Source organism: Platalea leucorodia, assembly GCF_965183815.1.
Source record: "Platalea leucorodia genome assembly, chromosome: 1".
Classification (NCBI taxonomy): Eukaryota; Metazoa; Chordata; class Aves; order Pelecaniformes; family Threskiornithidae; genus Platalea; species Platalea leucorodia.
In genome coordinates, this window is record NC_138823.1 from 140,466,801 (window position 1) to 140,488,927 (window position 22,127).

The 22,127-nt window shown below is 37.4% G+C and overlaps 1 protein-coding gene across 1 annotated transcript in view; it reads left to right on the forward strand.

Annotated features, from left to right (window-relative positions):
* The window catches only part of COL28A1 (collagen type XXVIII alpha 1 chain), a 72,711-nt gene that overhangs the window by 8,643 nt on the left and 41,941 nt on the right, over positions 1-22,127 (forward strand). The window contains exons 10-17 of the mRNA XM_082321407.1: positions 3,558-3,602; positions 5,692-5,745; positions 14,713-14,781; positions 16,302-16,370; positions 17,630-17,698; positions 18,616-18,684; positions 20,298-20,366; positions 21,086-21,154. Of these exons, the coding sequence (XP_082177533.1) occupies positions 3,558-3,602; positions 5,692-5,745; positions 14,713-14,781; positions 16,302-16,370; positions 17,630-17,698; positions 18,616-18,684; positions 20,298-20,366; positions 21,086-21,154 (513 nt within the window). The remainder of the gene's footprint in view (positions 1-3,557; positions 3,603-5,691; positions 5,746-14,712; positions 14,782-16,301; positions 16,371-17,629; positions 17,699-18,615; positions 18,685-20,297; positions 20,367-21,085; positions 21,155-22,127) is intronic.

Here is a 22,127-nt window from a genome sequence, read left to right on the forward strand (position 1 = left end):
GTTACATTACAATAGAAGCAGGTTCTTACACAACCTGAACAACTTTCAGGTCTACCAGCCCATCTGTGCTGATATGCATTCACACTTTTATCTAGTCCTCCTCTTCTTTTAACCTGAAGTGCAGAAGTGATACAAGTTAATACAGATATTTACCTGGTTTTTACACTCTGAAAGATGGAAAGATAATGTACTCCTGAGTGAGATAATAATGTATATTGAGTTCATGTAAGCAGGTTTGTACTTATATGTACTACAAACCACTCATCTATAGTTAGAGCTGTTAAGTACTACCAACTAGATTGCAATTATCATTCTATTAAAGCACATTTCTTCAGTTTTAACATCCATATTATGCTTACCTTTGTCAAAGACCAGCTTGAACAGTTTACGGTTCCTGGAACCTGTTATTTAATGATGAATTTCAGGTCAGAATTAGGAAGTATTCAAAGCAGCAGTATTTGTCGCAAAGGAAAAAGGGCATTATACTATAATAAAAATGTAAAGCCTAAGTATATCTTGTGAGATGCTGGGGTTCAAAATGGCAGCAAGTGAGTCAGAAAAGACTGAAATATCAATGAAAAAGAAAGAGTTGCATCTCTCAGAGGAATAAAGAAAGATCATAACTTCTTTGTCCAGGCAATATGTGAGAAATAGCACAAGGTTATGTGAAATGTCTACTAAGAAGATAAAAGGAAGCTGGCAAAGAACATAATCAAAGCAGCCAAGAAATCTGGATGTAGAAAACATATGCCAGGGCTGCTGGGAATTTGCTTGTTTCATTTCTGTTCAGGGCAGTGATGAAAAAAAGTTTGACATCTGCAGAGGATCAGAGGTTATAATAGATTTCAAGAACTTAGTGAACAAATGAAAATTATAGTCACTTCCAAAATTCCCAGCTTCACATTTACAAATGCAGAAGATAGAACAAAATGATTTTTTTTTTTTTTTAATGAAAGTAGTCTATGCTGGACAAAATCATCAGAAACAGAACATACATGGCCAAATGCGCCGTGAGGGATCTGGGGGTTCTGGTCGATGGCAAGTTGAACATGAGCCAATGGTGTGCCCTGGCAGCCAAGAGGACCAACCATGTCCTGGGCTGCATCAAGCACTGTATTGCTAGCCCATCAAGGGAGGTGATCTGCTCTGCACTGGTGCTCTACTCTGCTCTGGTGCGGCCTCATCTTGAGTACTGTGTGCAGTTTTGGGCACCACAGTACAAAAAAGATACAAAGCGACTAGAGAGTGTCCAGAGGAGAGCCACGAAGACGGTGAAGGGTTTAGAGGGGAAGCCGTATGAGGAGCGGCTGAAGTCACTTGGTCTGTTCAGCCTGGAGAAGAGGAGACTGAGGGGAGACCTCATTGCGGTCTACAGCTTCCTCACAAGGGGAAAAGGAGGGGCAGGCGCTGATCTCTTCTCCCTGACAACCAATGATAGAACCCAAGGGAAGGGCAGGAAGATACACCAGGGGAGGTTTAGGTTGGACATTAGGAAAAGGTTCTTCCCCCAGAGGGTGGTGGAGCACTGGAACAAGCTCTCCCAGGAGGCAGTCACAGCGCCAAGCCTGACAACATTTAAGAAGCATTTGGACAACACCCTCAGACACATGGTATGATTTTTGGGGTTGTCCTATGCAGGGACAGGAGTTGGACTCGATGATTCCTGTGGGTCCTTTCCAACTCAGGACATTCTATGATTCTATGATTCTATGGTTCTATGAAATGTAAATTCAATATTCTGTGGTGGATCTTTAACTGCAGTGATGGGTATTGAAACATAATTGGCAGTAGTGTTGTCTGATTTGAAAACGTTTGATTTTTTCCCCTGCCGTTTTCCAGTCTTACTAATCAAGATGACTTCAGCAGCAGTTTTGATGCTGTGAATCTGAGTTGCTTCAAAAGCTAATCAGGCTTGAAATTCAGAAAGTTTGTGTTTGGCTTTGAAATAAAAACTGACTCCAATCATGTGTGTGTGTTCTACCAAAAGTAGCTATCATTGCATCAGCACATTGTTCTTTGTGCCATCCATTGCTCGTGTAATTTTGTAAATGGGCTTGAACTGAGTGGAGTTATCTGCTCTCTCTGGTGGTTGATGCTTGGCCTGCGAACAAATGCCAGGGAGTAGAGAATTGTTAAAAAATTCTGAATCTGAATCTGTAGGGGAAGACTGTCAATGGAGTGGCTTGTGAGAGATAAGCCTGAAGGCGGCATGCCAATGTTTGAGGGATGGTGTGCTAGCAAGGTCCTTCGGTCTGCCATCTCAGTGGAGGCAGGGGATGGAGATGCATGTGGCAGCAAAGACTCAAGGGCTATTGATGTGTTAGAAACCACAGAAGCGCCTGAGAATGGTCACGTAGGACTTAGGCCTTCTTCTTCTTGCAGATGACACCAAGTTGGGTGGAAGTGTCGATCTGCTGGAGGGTAGGAAGGCCCTACAGAGGGACCTGGCCAGGCTGGATCATTGGGCCAAGGCCAACTGTATGAGATTCAACAAGGCCAAGTGCTGGGTCCATTTAGATTGGATATCAGGAAAAATTTCTTCACTGAAGGAATAGTCAGGCATTGGAACAGGCTGCCCCAGGAAGTGGTTGAGTCTCCATCACTGGAAGCATTTAAAAGACGTGTGGATGTGATGCTTAGGGACGTTGTTTAGTTGTGGACTTGATGATCATAAAGGTCTTTTACTTTAGATCTAAACGGTTCTATGATTCTATGAGTGTGGCTGCATAGGTATCACTGCTAAATTCATCAAGGCTATGAGAGGTTCAAAATGTGACACATGCCTTGAAAAATGCAGCAGTATGCCAGTGCCTCTGTGTGTGGAGATGATGCTAATTAAAAGAGAAGAAAGAGAAAGAAAAGACCAGTAAACTATTTGCTGAAAGCTATTTTTGCTTTAGAAATAAATTATAACTGAGTATTGAGCCAACTGGAAGTGAAATCCCATAGAATATGCATTCTGGTGAGTGAAGGAAAAACAGTGCAGCAGAAAGATTTGTGAACAATCTACAGTGGTGATGTAGATTGTAACGGTAAGAACTCATTAAATGGAAAAATTACAGCCAATGGAATAAAAAAATATGGCATTTTACTTTTTTTTGGATGCATTTTTTAATGTTTTTTGCAAACTGTTAGTGTGATTCTGCCATGCTACTGATCAGCAGTTTTAGTTAGTGAGACAAAGTTACCTGAAGTTGTTCTGGTATAAGCACTGCAGCATTTTTTAAAGAATTCTGTGTCTAGTATACTTCTAGAAATTGAATTTAAAGACCTGTAGCAAATAACAACGAGTTAATCATATAGCTAAGATGTTAAGTAGCCATCCACAATGTTTGTTGTATATGAAAAGTATTTTAACCAAATATTGAGGATGGAATGTAACAGGCAATTATTGAATACAAAAAGAGAACAGCAGTACTCTGGAGAGAGAATAAACTCCCTAGAAAATGCTTGAACAGAGGTATGAGTCATTACATGTACACTGCGGTTTTCAATACTTTAAAGCAGATAATTGCAATTTCCTATAAATCTGATAATTGAATCTTATTTTTCCTCAGGGTTTGGAAGGTCCTTTTGGCCCTAGGGGACCTCGGGGACCTCAGGTAAGGGAACTAAAAGCTACCAAATAAAAAGAAAACACATTATATTCTCTAAGTTTTTTCTACATACAACCTGTCAGCTCTGTGGAGAGCAGCACGTTTGATGCATGAGGCACCAAGACAGCAGAATCTGGTAAACCTTTGTCTTTTGGAAATAATTTTCAAAGATAAAATCTTGGCTTCTTCTGCGGCTTAAAGTTACTCAGAGGTGTGTGGCCCACTTGGGCTCTCCAACTGCAGAGCTCTCCTCTAAGAGTAATTAACCATGGGAACTACAACACACTTAATAACTAAAAGGAAGATAGCATGCAGTGAGTTTGAGAATGATTTATTTTAACTTACGTATTTATATTAACAGCTTATATTATGTATTTCTATTAGCACACGCTGCCTCAAGCACGTTTCCATTTTACTGCTGAGACATTTGTCCATCTCACATCATGATCATAATTTTTTTGTCGGGAAGAATAGCTTATAAAAATGTGATTTTTCAAAGTCTCTTTTGGAAATGCTTTTCAAGTACTAAGTGATTTTAAATAAATATTTTGTTTCTTCATATGACAGCAAGGTACTGAGAGAATAAAGTAGAGTTTGCTTCTTTTAAAACAAACAAAACTGCAAGATTCCTTTTAGTAAATAGTACTCAATTAAAATGCATAAACCAAGGAGCAAGGCCATATAACTGTGAGTTTGTGTACAGTACAGCACTTGGGACATCACTGTGCTCTTATGAAACAGTTATTCCCTAGTTTGTAAAGTTATGATTTCAGCATAATTTGGAACACTAACTATATTCATTTCATTCACTGTTTTCCCCCCAATATTTGATTTGTGGTCATATAACTGTTACTTAGGTGTGTGATTGCATTTTTGCATGCTTTGTGCAAAAGCTACAAAAGGAAAGGAGAGAGTAATAAATAGTTTTTTTCTGACTGGAAATCCATAGGAGATACAAAATTACAGATATTCCAAAATTTTCATATCTGTTTCTGAGCCAAAACACAATATTTTGGAGGATTTACTATATCTGTTAATGAAGGCAGCTGAAAGGGATTATTTTAGTTTCTTTTTGGACAGTCATGTGTTTCCTGTAGTTTATCATATTTAAGAAAGGGAATGAACACACTCTGAGCACATTTTTATGTCAGCAATTAAACCAATACATTTAGATTTGGGCCAGTTTGTGTCTTTTTATAAACATAAAATTATCCATATTTCGCCCAGCATTTTTACTACAATAAACTGTAATTTTGCGATATTATTCTTTTGATAGCTCATGATTTTTTTTTCTCCAGTCACTTAAAAAACCATAAGGCTTCCACTTCATTGTGATTATCAGCTCTGTTAGTGGTAGTTGCAACAACGTTGACCGATCTTACCCACCTGGGCAGCCCAGCAGATGCCAGTGGGATGTTCACTAACTCACAAGTCAGTGAACTGGAGCATTTCAGTAAGAGTTAAAGCTTTAACACCAGACTTGGGTGTAATCTATTAATCCTGTGATCTTATTGCTCTTCATAATTATCAGACCTACTTTTTTCCAGCTATTGTACCAGACACTGTATTGGTGAAGGGACCTCCTGAAATGGCATCGCTCCAGACAGAGTACCTTACCTGCTCTGTCTCTTCCAAAGAGCTGTTAACTATTTCCTTGTGTGAGGGGACACAATGTTTGTAGTAATGTCAGGGAATTAAAATTAATCTCAGCTCATCATCAGAGAGAGATGTAGGGGAAGTGATTTCTTACAAATGGAGCTAAAGAGGATGTGAAAGCTCAGTTTATTTGCTTGGGCAGAAGAGAAAATATGAAAATATGGCAAAGTCAGGAGCAAAAGAAGAAAGGAATGGAAAGCTTCAGATAAAACAGATGCAATTCACATGGAGTAGTAAGATATCCTTTCTGCCAGCACTGGTTATTGAATATGAACAATAGTCAATATGTTGGGCACTTCACAGGATATGATGCAGAAAACTCTTGTTCTTTAGAGCTTAGTGTTGTACTACATTTTACTGTACCCTGTTCAGGCCAAATTCAAAAGAAACTACACGCGTCTTCAAAGGCAACTCATTCTATACTTTGACTTTTGCGTAGGGTATCAGTGGACCTCCAGGTGAGCCAGGCCCGAAAGGCATTCAAGGAAGCAAGGTAAGATGTAGTTGTAGATGTGTAGATATTATTTATATATAGAGAGAGGATGCAGAAACTCTGTGAAGAATCTTTATACTCTACTATCCTTTTTCCTGAGTAGTTTTTTGTTAGTGGTGTCCTTTGCACAGCAATAAAGTACATCACCTGCTTGGTGCACCATAGTGTCATCATGTTATGAAGGTTTTGTATCGTTGGCGCATACAGGCGGTTCTCCATCTGGGTCTCCAAGCCCAGCCATCAGAGCTTTGGAGGGCATTTTGTAGAGCCACAATAGGGAGCTACCAAGGACCTGCCTAGAGCCACAGCACTTAGGTTGGAATTTAAATCACCTGAATATGTGTCTTGGCTTCTGCCATCACTTGGGAAGTTTTTTCTGGAATATTTTGGACTAAAATTCCTTGTGTTTAAAGATTTTAAGTAATTCTAGATAGTGGTTATAAAATCTTCAGATTGAGTTTTTAAAGTCATTTTTAATTGCTTGTATACTGTAAAAACTCAAGACAACTTTGAAATTGGTAGAGGTGTAAGATTTTATGACGATTAATGCCTTAGTTATACTTAAAATAGATCATTTAGAGTTAAAGACTACAGCTTGTCAAGCAAAATCAGTTGGATAAAGTATCTGATTAATTTAGGCAGTCTTCTAGTTTGCAAACCTTTGGGAAATTTCTTTATGTGAATACAGTTATCTTGCCCGTGGGACAGCTATTAACATCATTGTTCGGTACAGAAAGATCTTTAATGTATCAGTTTGAAAATGTAATGTCTAATGACAAAGACTTTCTACCACAGGATTATTGATAGCCTGGTTAATGCAATGCCATATCTAAGTTACACAAGACAACTAAATTCACACAAAGCAATTTGCCAAAGATGCAATATTTAAACAGTCATGTTTTGTTTCTTAGGCAACAATTTCATTTGGAGATTCACAGAAATAAATTTAGATATGGGAAACGTTTATGGTAAAAAGTTTGAAATACTTTTTTCATGATTTTCCTCTTCCTGACAAATGCTTTTTCATATTTCTTCATCTTCTCAACAAAATGCTTGATTAGGAAAGCTGCTACAGAATATTTCAGAAGTGGGGAAAGAAAGAGGATAATGGGTCTGAAAGAAGCTATTCATACGTGTGGTGGAAAAGTCATGCCTCTCTTGAACTTCAGCACAGCAAATGACAGTAATTTTTTTATCTGTCCTTTCACACTGAGTCCAAGATAGTACCACCAGATGCTTTTATTATACATTAAACTGTATTTGTTGAATGTTGTTTGTCCTCCTGTCAGTCTCTTCACACTTTCATATCTGTAAAATACATGCAGCTCTCTATAGAATTCATCCACCCGAATGTAATATTTATGGTCTCTTGTTTAGTTGCAGATTTTCAGTAAGAATAAGAAACAAAGTTCCTTCTTTTTTCAGCTTCCAACTCTGCAACCTGCTGTTTAAAGTCTATAGTCGAGTTTTTTCCAGGCTCAGACATATATCATAATAAAAATATTGTCCAGCAAGTTTAATTGATATGCTTAGGTAATTATACTTAAACAAATAGCAGAAACATATGTATGTTTAGAGGTTACCTCTTGTCCATACCCAGCGCCAAAGCTAACCTTTGGCGGTTTGAAGCTTATTTGAGATGAGTGAGAAATTTTTTAATGATCAGTACAGATAATCAGTGGTTGTTTGCAGCTTAATAAACACCCATTCAGCTGGTAAAGGTCAGGTCTTTTTTGGTTCAGACATAGGAGTCTTTCCAATATGTTTTTTCCTTACAGAAGAATTATTCTATTGCTCTTTTAAAATTAGTTTTCATGACACATAATACAGTATCTCTGAAAAGTGGCAGTTATTTATGACTGCCTTGGATAAAATAATTAAGTCTATTCTTAGTGCAGTTCCTTATACCCATGGCCTTTCCATGCTAATACTTTCTGCTTTTTGAGCTAACTAGTGACTTCTCCCTGGTTTAGCAGAGCTAAAGGCAGTTGCATGGCATTAATATCAATGTGACATAATGCAGAACACTGCTGCTGAACACTTTTATTCACTGTTAGTGGGCCATGTTGAGGTTTGAAAGGGGAGATTCAGTTCCTTAAAATATAAACTCCAGATCAAGCTCAGCCTACAAATGTTTTGGGTCTCATTTATGAAGTCTACAGTTCACTCATATATCTGGCCAGCTCAGTCCATCCCACACTTCCGTAAGGCAGTGCCGTACGCGTTCTCTTGCTTTGGAATGCCAGGCGGCAGACACAGCTGGGGACAGTGTCATCTGTGTGCTGTCTGGATGAAGCTGGCTCTGGCAGCCACCAGCAGGACAGAGTTGGTGGCATTGCAACTTCAACTAATTTAATTTGACTTGTCTGAAGCAAGGTAGCATGGAGTCCAGAAACATTGTCCACAAATGACTTAAAAGAACTCTTCATACCTTACTTCTTCTGTTAGTCATATGCATTTTCTTATTCTTTCTGAAGCTGCTGGCTAATCTATCGGTGTGAAGCCTTACTGGCTGCACAATACTCTACTTCTATCCCTTTTCATGATATTGCCTTATCATTTTGCCAGTAATGAGTTGAATCTCTCTCAGAGTCCCACTGCCTGCACTGACCAGCTTTCCACTGACTACAACAGGAACTCAGCCAACCTGTTCCCATGTAGACACCTAAGTTTAGGAGTGATCATATGGAGCTGAATCACATCCTTAACCTCTTAAAGTCTTTCTGATGCACTTTGCAATCAATCCTTATCTTTAATAACCTCTTTAATATCCAAGCAAACTTCATCGCTTTACTTTCACCCTCTTTTCAAGTCACATATGAATATATTGAACAACCTATATCCAGGACAGAATGCAGCTCAGCATGGTGTTAACTAAGACCAGTTTTTGCTATTAAGCAAACTTTAAAAAAAGTTTTCTCTATTTGCATTTCTGTAAAGTTATAACATCTCAAAAACATCTAAACAGTTTTTTTACCATATAGACAAACCTTCTCCATAAAGAGGCTTGGGCATTTAAAATGACAAATTTGAACTGTGCTTCTATAAAAATAAAAATATAAATACATGTTAACTCATCTTATTATTAATTTGCCTGACTAAATATATTTCCATTTAACCAAATGCTGAACTTGCATGTTAACAGTAAACCTACAACACAGTGTAAAACATAATAACTTTAAGAGAAAAACATTAGAGAGTAACAGGACATTTCACTCACACACAGTTAGGAGTTGTTTCTGGCTATTTTCACTGTGAATCTCCTGTCTTCTGAAGCAGTCATCTTTGTCCTGTTCCCCAAGCATGTCCTGAGCAAAGGACCAGGACTGTTCTGTTTGTTTTCTATTTTACTGACTTTCTATTGCCTATTGGCAATGCTTCAGTAGAAAGATGTTGAATTTACAAAAGAAAAATTATATTGTTAAAGCCAAATTTTACGTTACTATCTCTCTCATTAACTTAAAATTCCAAGAAAAAAATACCATTCACAGCTGTGCTTTATATTTTCTTAGATGTTTGCTTCATTTTAAGCCATTCTTCAGCTTCATCAGACACCACATATTATCTTCATTGTAACATAAAACAAAAACTTGAATCAAAAAGTGTACCATATACCTCATTGCACTATAAAACATGTAAAGAAATTACAAAAACCCCATAGTAAAAGTTTTTGTAGTTCTTTTAAGTTATCACACACAATTAATTAATTGAATTTGCAGAACACCAATTTATAACCCTAGGTCTAATGTAGAGACACTCAGTTCTTGTCAAACTGCAGCTTGTAGGAGCAAGGAACTCAGATTTTGTGTTCCTTGTCTCACTAAATGCAAGGATGGCCAACAATAGGATTTTGCTGGCTGATGCAACTGTTTCAAAAAACCCAGAAGACTTAGGGAAAGTCTCACTTAGGGAAAGACTAGAAGTATCGGAAACAGATAGTTAGCAAAGAAAAAAGCCATGCCACACTTGGTTCTGCTCCAGTAATATGCCATATTCCTACCTGGATGGCCAGGAATTGGCTAGATGGCTGGTTAATAGGTGGTTTGGGAATTAAATCAGTTGTGGTTGCTTTTGCTTGGTTTGCTTCTCAAAGATCACACTGAAGTTACTACAGGAGCCATAGGCTTTCAAAAGGGGACACAGGACATAAAGTCAGTATTCCCTATTAATAGAAACAAAGGATTTATTTGATCTATAAAGGTAATATATTCTGTCATAAGCAGTAGTGGCCAGAAACATTATCCAGTGAGAATCCCATTTATCTTCCAACATTCCCAGTAACCTGTTTTCTGTCATTTTCATACTTAGGTTTTACATATCTCTTAACTGCATTGGTTAATACAGTAAAATAGCGTCCTAACTGGCTACTGCATTTACTTTTGTTGGATTTATTTATTACTGCATATATTATGTGGTTATGTTCTCATTAGAAGACAGCTTTGCCCTTCAATAGCAATAAAAAACAGGAAAAATGCAAATATTGTAACACAAAAGGACTTCATGCATCTTGGTTTCCTCTCTAAAAAGGAAACGGAGTCACCATGATTCTTCTGGAAAACAGAGTTCTAAGAATTAACATAATGCCCTTCATTTTGGTCAAACAAACTTCTGAGCCCTAGATTTCTGCTGCTTACATTTTTGCAGAGGTAAAGTACCTTATTGGGGTCAACAATGTAAAATGTGCACATCCACTTTCCGCTAGTACTCTTGGTGTTAGATAAAAAATGAATTTTGAACATGCATATGTCTATTAATTTATTCAAAATTGTAGGCATTATTTTGTCTGTTTTCATTAATTTATTAAAAAATGCTTAACTAATATTTATTTAAAAACAAAACAAAACAAAACAAAACAAAAAACAACCAACAATGTATTCTGTACAATAGCACCAGTAAGGTTCCGTGAGAGTGTTTACAGTCAAGATAATTTTGAAAACGTGTTTGCGAGGGGAATAATAGCGACTATTAGCAAATTTCAGTGGACAATTTACAAACAGAATGGTATGGTTACAGGTTATAAAAGTGGGGCATAAAATCGGGAAGTGGGCATGACCTGTGTTCCATTCATAAAGAAGTAAGTGGTGAACAGGGAGTACTTACAGTTATCATTTCAGAAGGGACATTGGGTTTGTTTGTTTAAACTCTTAGACCAGCCACTAGAAATAAAGTGCACGCTTCTAGAAACCATAATATATTCATGGAAAGACTGAAAACAACACATTCTTAAAAGCCACTGCTATAGTAAGAGCCTCTCTGGAAAATTTCATATGCATAGTAAGATTCTGAATTAGACTCTAAAGTTGTATGAATGGACGTGTATTCAGACTTTTAAGGAAACAGTTAAGTTTGAATGTGGGTATTCAAAGCAGTTATTCCCATAAAAACATCTTGGGATAATGCTGTGAAAAATCCATCATTGCATATTTCTCTGAAAATGTGTCCCAGAATGAACTGCTAAGGGATGCTGCTTCTTTTCTGATGACTTATAAATTCTTTCCTTACTTATGTGGCAAGTTACATCTTTCCCAGGAGACTGAAAAATCCAGTTTCCCGGTTAAGAAGTATGGTTCCTAGGTACCTCAACTAGCTTAGAAATACAAATTATCAATAATATCTGTTAAAATATCTATATCTACTTGCATTGTTGTTGCTAATGTTTACCTTAAAGATAAAATCATTATATTTGAAAGATTATTTTTTACTATAGCTTAATCATTATCACATTATAGACTGTATATATGTGCTTTCTTAAAAGTAAAGAAATTATTTACATTGGCACTAACTGGTACTCATCATAACGTAACAAACTATTTGGGGGAGGGGGGTAGACTGTTAAGTATGTTCCAAGCTTAAAATGGTATAGTTTTAATATATAAAAATACTAAGCTCAGAGCAAGTGTACTTTTCCTTCCCATTGTTCTAGGTGATACTAGATGCCACCTGAAGGAAAATCCCAATAGGGAGAGAAAAAAGAATTTGAGCAGGGTGTTAGACAAAGAAAATAATTACAAAGAAGCTACTTTGAAAAGCAACCTTTTCCTTCTACATGTAGAGATAATGATGTTATTGCCAGCACTTCATGGTTTTAATAAATTCCACATTACCTATAGCTCCAAGACCGTAGAAGATAAAAGCCAGGCATACTAACAGCCATATGAAGTTTGAAATATAGTCTTTAAAATAGATTGAATAGTTTAAGTTTCCAAGTTTTGCATGTTGTCTGGTAGAAGGTGGGGTTTCTTTCTCCATTATTATTAAGGCATCCTCTGCTATCAGTGAGAAAGCATTCAACAGAACAAAATTTTCATACTACCCTACATGTTTTTTATCATAAGGGCTGTTTACGCTGCCTACACTAGTACCTACTAGTACAGCTGCTGTGAGACAGATTACAGGACGCTAGTCACTGGGAAGAAAACTATGTAATGTTTTTATCACGGTTAAAATAAGAGCTTTTGGAAAAACATTAATTTCAGTAGGACTCTAATCTGCATTCAAGGCAGCACATATATTACCATAGCTCTATCATGTGGGTGAGCTTGCGAAGGAGTGAATGATTTGCAATAGGAAGCATCCCTCAGAGTTACTGTCCTTGGGAAATTCTGTCAGGGGCTGTCAGAAATAGATATGAAACACAATGTCCGTTTGGATGACAGGACAAAAAATTTGGAAGACACTTCCAAGGCTGCCTTCTCCATGAAAGAAATGAGGACTATGAATTTGAACAGCTAATATTTAGCATACTGCCTGACCTTACAGCAGCCTATGCCTATTTCTTTTTCACTGAGGCACCTTTTCCTTGAAGTGGGGAAGTCCATCCCTAACTAGACTGTCTCTAGGCCCTACATGGAGCTGTATCTGTTCATGTTGCTTGTGAACTGGAGAGCTGTTGAATTGAGAATTGGTGGTGAGATAAGGGAGCCTATAGGCTGAAAGGCAATGTTTCTTGGGCACCAGGCTGGTGTGCTTGGCTTAACATTCTTCCAAAACCCACCCTTTGTGCGTCTTGACCAGCTTTGCAAGAAGCACAACTATGGGTAAAAGTGGCAGAAGTATCTCTGTCCTTGAGGGAGTGCCTATGCACAGAAATTTGCTTGCAAAACTTTCTACCGAAACCTTAATACAACAGTTTTACTTGTATAGCTCCCATGGGGATGATTTTGCCCTGGAAGCAGAGCACACCACGGGGCTGGGTGTGCGTAACTACAGCACTGTGGCTTTGCTGATACCATTCTGCCCGTGCACTTCTACGTACTGATGCACAATCAGAAGCTGCCCTTCCATTGATGCTTAGATGCTTGTAACCTGTTGGCATGAATTAAATTCAGTAGCCTAAATTACTACCATTGGAAATGAAATGGAGGCCTCTAAGTCACTAAAACCCTTCTGAAAATGTGCTTTTAGTATATATTATTTTCTAAAGAAATAGTATAAAACATTTCCTTGCATATTTCCCCTATTTCTTGTCTAAACAGAATCATCCCAAAAAGCCCTGAAATTCAGCTAACTGTTGGCTTAAAGGACAACAGTACTTAGAGAATTTGTAAAAAGAATTAAAGAGGATACAAGTACAAGCTTTGGTTCTATTATTCTTGGCCTTCCCTAAATTTCCTGCTTTCCCTGCTGATGGGAAACACTTAATAAAAATTATTTTTAATCAGCTGATCTTAAAAGGACAGTTTGTTCAACGCCAAAGTAATCCCATGGAAGAACTGGAACTCTAGAAGATGGGCCATTTGAGGAATTGTTGTTGTTGTTGTTTGATCAGTTTCAAAACAAACACAGGAGGAAAAAAACAGCTATGAACAAAAAGGGTCAATTTCTAAGTGGCTTTATAGCAGTAAAAATTGCATCATTTACAATAATCTGGATACACATCAACTGAGTTGTGACTCTGGTCCAAAGGCTTCATGAAAATATTATTAGGAAACCCAAACAATAAGGTCTACCTAGGAATACAATAAACTTCTTTCATAGAATCATAGAATGGTTTGTGTTGGAAGGGAACTTAAAGATCATCTACTTCCAGCCCCCTTATGTTCTTTATTTTGGCAACAGCTACATGCACAGAATCCACACTGAAGCAATGTCAGTGTTGCTGATACCCTTTATTTCACTTTATTCTAGATTTAAAGCTGCAGTAGTAGCACTCCAAGTGCATAGTTATCAGCAATTAAGCTTCAAGGATAATCTCTATTCACTTTCACTATATATTCCCATTCCTGCATCTTAGCTTCATTCTTTGGCAGATTACAAACTGGTAGATTTCTGGAGAAATATCTGGCTTTGAAGTAGTTTTTTACACTTCCATTGTCCTCTCAAGTGCAAAAAACTCATTGAAAGGTTTCAGAACTCTGCATATAAAATTTCTCAGTATATACAAAATTTCAAACCCCCAAACATGAATACCTCCCCAGAAAATAAACACATTTTGATAAAAAGCCTTTTTAATAATTGTGTGGCTACAATGGCTTTGTTAGAAACATGTTAAACACGCAAGAGAATTAGGAGCTGCAAAGATAGCATTAGGAACAAGTCATAATATGCAATTGTTGCTATGGGAAGAAACTTGAGTGCAATGTTTAAAGCATAAGCACTGCTTAGTTTCCAAATGTTCATCTTTCTAGCAAGAAAAAAGCTGAGGAAGCACCAAATTGTTGGATAAAGTCACAACCAAAGATGTGACAAAGAATAAATATATTCTTTATCTTTCCTGATACATATGAACGAATGGCTTTATAACATTATTATCTGTCCCAGCAGCTTGTATGGCCAGGATATTGACCCTGATCCTAATCTAAACATTTATCTTTAAGACAGGGTTTTTTTGGGTTTTGTTTTTTGGTTTGGGGTTGTTTTTAAAACATATTTCTATAGGCCTAAATGAAGCTGTGGAAAGACACTCTGGCAGAATTTGGTTAGGGTTCCATTTGCATTAATAGTTTCTTTCAATTTTTTTTCCTTTAGGGAGAGCAAGGCCCTTCAGGTCCCTATGGTCCTCCAGGACTCCCTGGTGTTGGACAGCCAGGACCCAAGGTAACTCTCAGTAACATGTCTGTTAAAGTGCTAACTGTGGGCAGTCATTTTTTGGATGAAAGTTCTCACCTGCTGTTTTATCAAACACAAACTCTTATCATCTAAATGCAAAACTGATACAATATTGACAGGTTTTTGTATTTGCATACAATGGAGATAACAGACATGCCTTTCCAGCAACTCTTAAGTTTTTATTATGATCCCATTGATACAATAGGAGTCAGAAATAATGCCATTTAAATGGGGGTTAAATATGTGAGATCATTTTCAAGCACTAGCAGATGCTTGCCCTAATGAGTAAGCCATACTTCAAGGCATAGAAATACATCTTAGTCACTGTGATACACATTCAGGTGACAGATTGGCCTTGTTATTTCTTCGCTAGGGAACAGATATTCTTATAGGTTATGAAATTTTCTCTCTCATGCAACATTTAATTCCTCCATCTTATTTTATTGCAAAAGACTAGAAGGTGGAATCCAGTCTTGTTATTTGGAAAAGTCATATCTGCCTATGCTGGTCAGCCAAATCTCCTTTTGGAAAACTGCAAAAGCATCTACATAGGAAACATGACTACTTAGTTTATGAGAGTGTTGTCAGAGACCTACAGCTCAGACTCAAACAAGAAATCTAAATTGGGCAGAGCTAGAACTCAGCCTAGTTCTTCTGGCTGCTAAGTCTTTGGTGTTGCTTTATGCCATTTTTTCCCCTATTTTTTGGAGCCAAGTTCCAGTGTCTAAAATACCTACACTTTTTTGCTTTTACTGCTCTAATTTGTACATTCATTGAACTCCTGCATATTTTCTGTGCAGTGAGGCAGACCTTGAAACATAGAGGGGGTTTATATAGCTCAGGAGCTAGTAATTTGCCATACAAGGAACAACACTGGGTCATTCCAGAAGGGAAAATAGTTTATGGAGAAGGAATGTCACTCCCAGTCTCTATACTACTCTGGGGAGAGATAAAAATCCTCTGTGCTCTTATCCTTGAAGCACATAGTCCTCAGTAAACTGGAGGAATTGTGAAGATTATGACACCTTATAAATAGAAGATACAGAAACTGTGCAGTTCCTGGAATTCCCCTGTAATCCCATATTCCACTGAAGCAGGCTTCAATTTGAGTGCCTAGATAGAGGCTACGGTGAGGATTCCTCACACCTGAGCATTCCTGCTTCATGGTTGGGTTGTACTGCAACCAAATTTAGCCTGGCTTCGCTCCCTCATCCCTGTCATCTCTCAGGTCCTGCACTTTTAAACAGTTAGCCCTATGCAAAGTGATGACACTCCTTTGCTGTTGTCGTGAGGGCTGGAGTGCTATCTAGTGCTCCAAGTATTAATCAAAAGGTACTTCCAAATGTTTCTAAATTGTTATTTATGGTTTTTTTTACATCAGGAGATGGTACGCATTTGATTTCAGACCTTTCTGATGACATTATTAAGTCATCTATATGTAAATGTTATGCTTTTCAAAAGCATTGAGTTGAATTATGACTGAACTTTCTAATATTCTTTTTCACAAGGGTGCTCAAGGTCAAGAAGGTAAAATTGGATTCCCAGGACCTCCTGGAATTGGTGAGCCAGGATTACCTGTAAGTCAGTGATATATGCATTGGAAGTGGAAATATAATAAAATAAGTCTTAGTGAGTGTAATTGATTGACAGCAGCTATATTGGCTACTGATTCCATAAACCACGTTGGACCTAGTCTGGAGCAGCAGAAGTGTGTTCGGCTATGCCAGCCCAGTATTGCAGCAGTAATTGCACATGGCTTGCCCAAGTAGGAGAATAAAGCCATGTCCAAACAAGTTTTGGGGAAATAAAAAATTGCTTGGTCCATGTGAGCAGGATTGCAGTATCCAGTTTTCAGAAAGACATGGAGTTGTATACAAATAGCTATACCCCTACTTGTTTGAGTTGAGGATAATCTTTAAAAATTGTCTAAAATCAAACTTTAAGAAGAAGAAAATCCAAGAGCTGAGGCATGCCTCAGCTCCTGTGTGTAATTTGGATTGCATCAAAAACAAAGACTCAAATTATATGCTTTTAGTTATATCTTTATCTTCTGCATTACAGAACTTTAGCAAGATTTTTGTAACGTTGAGTTAGTGCTCACTGGCTGCTTTTTCTTCCTGAAATGTATAAAATGTATGTTTTTCTCGTGTATTTCATTAAAAACCTTAAAGAGATTGTTAATTAAGAAGCCACGAATGGGGGTGGGTGTTAGATTCATTGTAATAGTATTTTTGAAAGTCACTTTGTGGTTGTAAAAGACTGTTTTTCTCACAAAAAATGTAGAAACTTTTTGCTTAATCAACATCATCCTTAAAAATTCTTTATTATCTTTAAATAATGAAAGATAGCTGAATTTTGTGGAAGAACCGAAAGTATTACAAAAATAATTATTTCTGCACTTGTTTAAAACAAAATTGGCACTCTCTAATTTTGTATGTTTAACCTGCCATTTTGTATGAAAAAAACTATGTTCAAATTAATGATTTTCATTATGAAAATCATGGAATTATATGAAATTATAGGGAATAAATTTCACAGTGCTAAATGTATTTATTATAAATTAATCTACAGGTTCATTTGAGTTTTAAGGGTACAATCTTTAGACATTAATTATGTAATTCACACTGTTTCAGCATTGGTTTATTCTAATCTAAATCTTCCAATTAAGGGTTGCTACACTTTGTTTTAATTGCCTGGGCTCAGCCAGCTGTTACGGAAGCATTTTTATTTACCAGTGTCATAAATGTTGCAAGAACCTATACTAGCAAGTTAGACAAAAAGTCAACAAAAAATGGAATTGCTGATATAGTCTGATTATATTTTTCTTTTCTTACAGGGACCACGTGGCCCTGATGGTCTGCCAGGTGAGAAAGGTCTGCCAGGAGAGGGCATTCAAGGCCAAAAGGTAGTTTTATGGAAATTAGTTTTTTTAACATTGTGGGCCAAATCTGCAGTAGTGTCTAAGTTATTTCACTGGTATAAAATGTCAGCTGACGGATCTTGGTCTTCTGAATCACTGTGCTCTCTCAATATCCCTCTGAGTTCAGAAACTCTATCAAGATAATTACAAAATGTTGTACGGTCCCTCTAACAATAGTAAGTTAATGATTCTCTTATTTATGTGTTTAATAAGATTATTTTGGTAGCATTAATGAGATAAATTATCTTCTGAAAGACTGCTTAGCTATTTATGTTCTGTATTGGAAGAAAACATTCAGGAATTGTTTTCATTCTGTCTTACCATTTTGGGAAACTAGAAGATAGGTTGTATGAGTCTCTATGGACAGTTACCTCATTAAGGGCACTTGCTAGGTTAATATATGTGAACATTCCTTTTTTTAAACACAAGTACAAACAAGCAAAGAATTATGATTAAATCATAACTGGACTTCCCATCAAAACGTATCCCTCTTTTTTAGTGGCTTCAAGATTCTCTAGGGCCTTGAACTACTAAGCAAAGAAGATTTTTCTTCCTTTTATGGAAAAGATGTTAGTCGTGTCCTTGCACCAGGTTCTGAACTGCTCTCTCTGACTAATGAACATATTATCGCATTTTCAAAATGTAGCTTCCTTCTTCATACTATTTCATATTCTCCTTTTGAAATGCTGTGTTCAACAACACAATGAATGCAGATGAAGCATGTTATGAATTGTAACTTAATTGCTTTTCTCTAATACTGATGATTCCATTGAATATTTTTCCTGTTTGTTTGTGAAGGAATACATTTTTCCTCATTACCCACATTGTCATGACCAGTTTGTCTAGGATGGTGTTCTTTATAAATTCCCAAATACAGCTACAAAACTGTCACGTATTTCCAGGGTGAAAAAGGCTCTGAAGGTGTAGCTGGTCCTCCTGGACTGCCAGGTCAACAAATCAAAGGTGACAAGGTGAGGCACAGAGTATTTTTTTAATCGTATCTATAGTTAATTATATTTATAGTTAAATTAATGATTAATTATTCACACAATATCACAACAATACAAAGGTATGTTTTACCTGGAATCTGAAGAACTATGCTACACTGTTCCATGCAGCTCCATAGTCTGCACTCATCTGTACAAGTAGCTGAGCCTGTTAGTGTTAACTGAGGTCACTAAGGACTGTATTCTATGCAGCTGGGAGTATGAGGGAAGAAATGGATTGGTTTCCTCCTAAATTTTTTTCAGAAATATTGTATTTAAAATATTTTCAATTTTATTTAAATATTAAAAAAATAGTAAAAACCCCTTTGCGTCATCTAATCTCATGGACCTGGAACAGGCAAAGGAACACTCTGGCTTTTGAAATTTGTTAGCTTTTTGGTGCCCAGTCCCCGAAAGAGGGATCCAGAACAATTTTCATTCCCTTGCCCTAATGAGATTCCAGCCTGTATCTTGTGCATCCCCAGAGAGTGGCTGATGCAATATGTCCAAATATCCTATAGAGCAGAGACAGTGATTCCAGATCTTCCTTCTCATTATTAGTGCCATAGCTGTCCTCCTACTCCCTGTTGTTTTCCTTCCCCCCGTCCGCATGACTCCTGCTCTCCTCCTTGCCCGACACTCAGTTTCAGTGAGAGGAGAGGACACTGCTCCCATCCAAAGTCGTTGACAGCTTAGTCAGCAGGGAGTGCTTTGCGGATGTGGGAAGTTTAACTTGAATTTACTCATCTCGCTGTCCGGTCAAATGTCTCTCCAGAATCTTCAGAGCAACCTAGGTGGTGTGGTGTGGTCGGATTTGGCCTGTCTATGAGAGATGTGCTTGGTGAGCACCTGCCAGACCATCTTGGTCGAGGCCTTAGTTAGAGGAAGACTGGTTGTTATCTGTGCAGGAATGAGTCATCTTATTCGCGTGTCTGTATAGGAAGAATGCAGCGATGGCCAGGGCAGCAAGCGTTTGGGACCATTTCAGTAAATAAGTGTTTCTGGAATAAATGAAACTAATTATTTTTTGTTTTCTAGGGACTGGTGTCACACATCCTTGACACCTTCATGGGTCTGTGCCATTTCCAATATCCACGTGACCTCCCCGTATTCCTCTAGTCCCATAATTCCCTCTGCCATAATTCATCTGTTCCCTCCGCAAGTGCTGTACAATACCATTACAATACCATTACAATACCACATGACAAGGATTTTTCAAAAATGCTCTCTAGCTGCTCTGTTTACACTTGCAAGTGTTGTGCAAGAAACTGTGCATGTTTCCATACAAGAAAAGCTTTAAAATTAATCTCAGTATGTAAAGATAAACTATGCATCCTTCTAATAATAAAGGTACAGCTGTGATCATCTAATGTTATAAATGAGGTAGAGTTTGTAGGTAGGAAGGGGTATTATTTTTATTACATGAATTGCCATAGGCAGACTTTCAGGTATTCCAAACAAACACATTTAACTCAAATAGAAGCAGCAAACTTCAAGATAATATAGCTTGGGGACTGTTGCTATGTGTTTAGTTTAAATATGTTAGTCGGCTAGCATGGACTATTGCAATATAGATCTTAGGAATACTTTTTGTATAGGGTGAACAAGGCCAAGTAGGACCACAGGGCCCAGCAGGACCACCAGGAATAGGCAATCCAGGAAGCCAGGTAAGTCTACATTTTGGACATGTAATGAGCATTCACATGTAGTTTTCGTTTTGTACTTTATCAGAGCTCTAGTTTTGATGTGAAGACATTAACAATTTCACAGTGATTTTTCATTTTAAAAAGTATCAAACTAGTCTTTAGGCAAAGCTTTTAACTGTAAGTAATTCCAACTGATTAGAATGGTCTTCGAATCAGGCAAACAGAAATTTGGTCTAATCTGCATACTAGTTTGCACAGGGGAGAAACCAGATGCATTGCTTGGATGAAGACATGTTATAAATAAGTTTCACAAGGTAAGAATCCACCACTTCTGAATTTCAAGCCCTTTGAAGCTTGAACACAGCCTTTAACAGCTGGATACAGAAAAACTGAAACATCCCAAAAGACCTTTTGCTTTTTGTTTTTTTTTAAAGATAAGAGCTCATGCATCCACCATACTATCCCATTGAATCAGGGCTTAGATGCAGATACTGAAACACTTCTCATTTGTTTTCTCCCTAAACAGTAATTGTCATTACACTTGGATACATCAGTGAAATCCACAGGATAGTGACAAAGGAAAAATAAAATAAAGATCTCAGAACTAAGCCTGAGGAGAGGCGAGCAAATTGTTTTTTTTTAAAGATAAGATAAAATCACTATTAATTGAAAGATGGACACGTGGTGAATTTCAGATGTGGAAGAGTGTAATGCACTAACTCATTTATTTTGCTTTGTAGGGTATACAGGGTCCACAAGGAAACCCTGGGGCAAAAGGATCTAAAGGTTTTGGTCTGCCAGGTCCAAAGGTAATGATTCAGACATTATTTTTTAAAAACAGCACCAGCAAGAAACAACAAGCAACATATCTTTGCCAGGCTTTTCAAGAGTGTGTTTGATGAGATGAAAATGTAACTCTTCATTGGAGATAACAATTCACTTTTGAATCTTTGAGGGAAAGCCACCCATGTTATCAAGGTGTTCCCCAAATGGAGCATATGGCTTCTGCTTATTGTCAGCCCTTAACCTTTGTGAATGTGGATTTTAGGTTCTAAATGAACACAAATTTATAAACAAAGTATCTTTCAGACATGTTTATATCAAATGAGTTTGGTGCCACATACACATCGTGTTCAAATAAAGCATTTTACCAAACAACTTAGTTGTAAACCAGTGATGGTTTTGAGACTTAAAGCTAGTCCCACCATGCCTTCAGCCTGTCCTTCAGCCTTTCATGGTCATCATGAGAAAGAACCGAACCAAAGATAGAAACACTAGGAGAGAAAAAAGAGCTTAAATGTACTTAGTAGCTGACACTGCACCACAGGAGGGAAAGCAGGAAGAGAACAGGAAAGTGGGGTAAACAATTACTGCTGTCAAAGCTCAAGCCGCTAGCAATACAGTGTCAGGTGAGCACTGTAAGAGGAGAAAAAGGGAATTGCTGAAATATTAAGGAGAGCAAATGGAGTGAACTGTAAAGCAGAAGTGTGCTTTGTAATCACCTTGATTTACAAAAGGAAGACATTAGTCACTGTAGCAAAAGCAGAGAGAAATACAGTCATTTTCTTCTGGGCATTACTTTGGCATGTAAGTAGCAGTTACAGCAGCAATGTTTAATATTAATGTAGGGAAAAATAGGCAGCTGTGAAACATGTTATGTATCAGGACAATTTTCCTGTGTGAAAAAGTATTTTAAAAAGCAAAATTGAAAAATGGTATTCCTATTTCTTTAACTGTTTTAGAACTACTGGAAGGAAGAATCGTGAGGGTAAAACTTTGTCT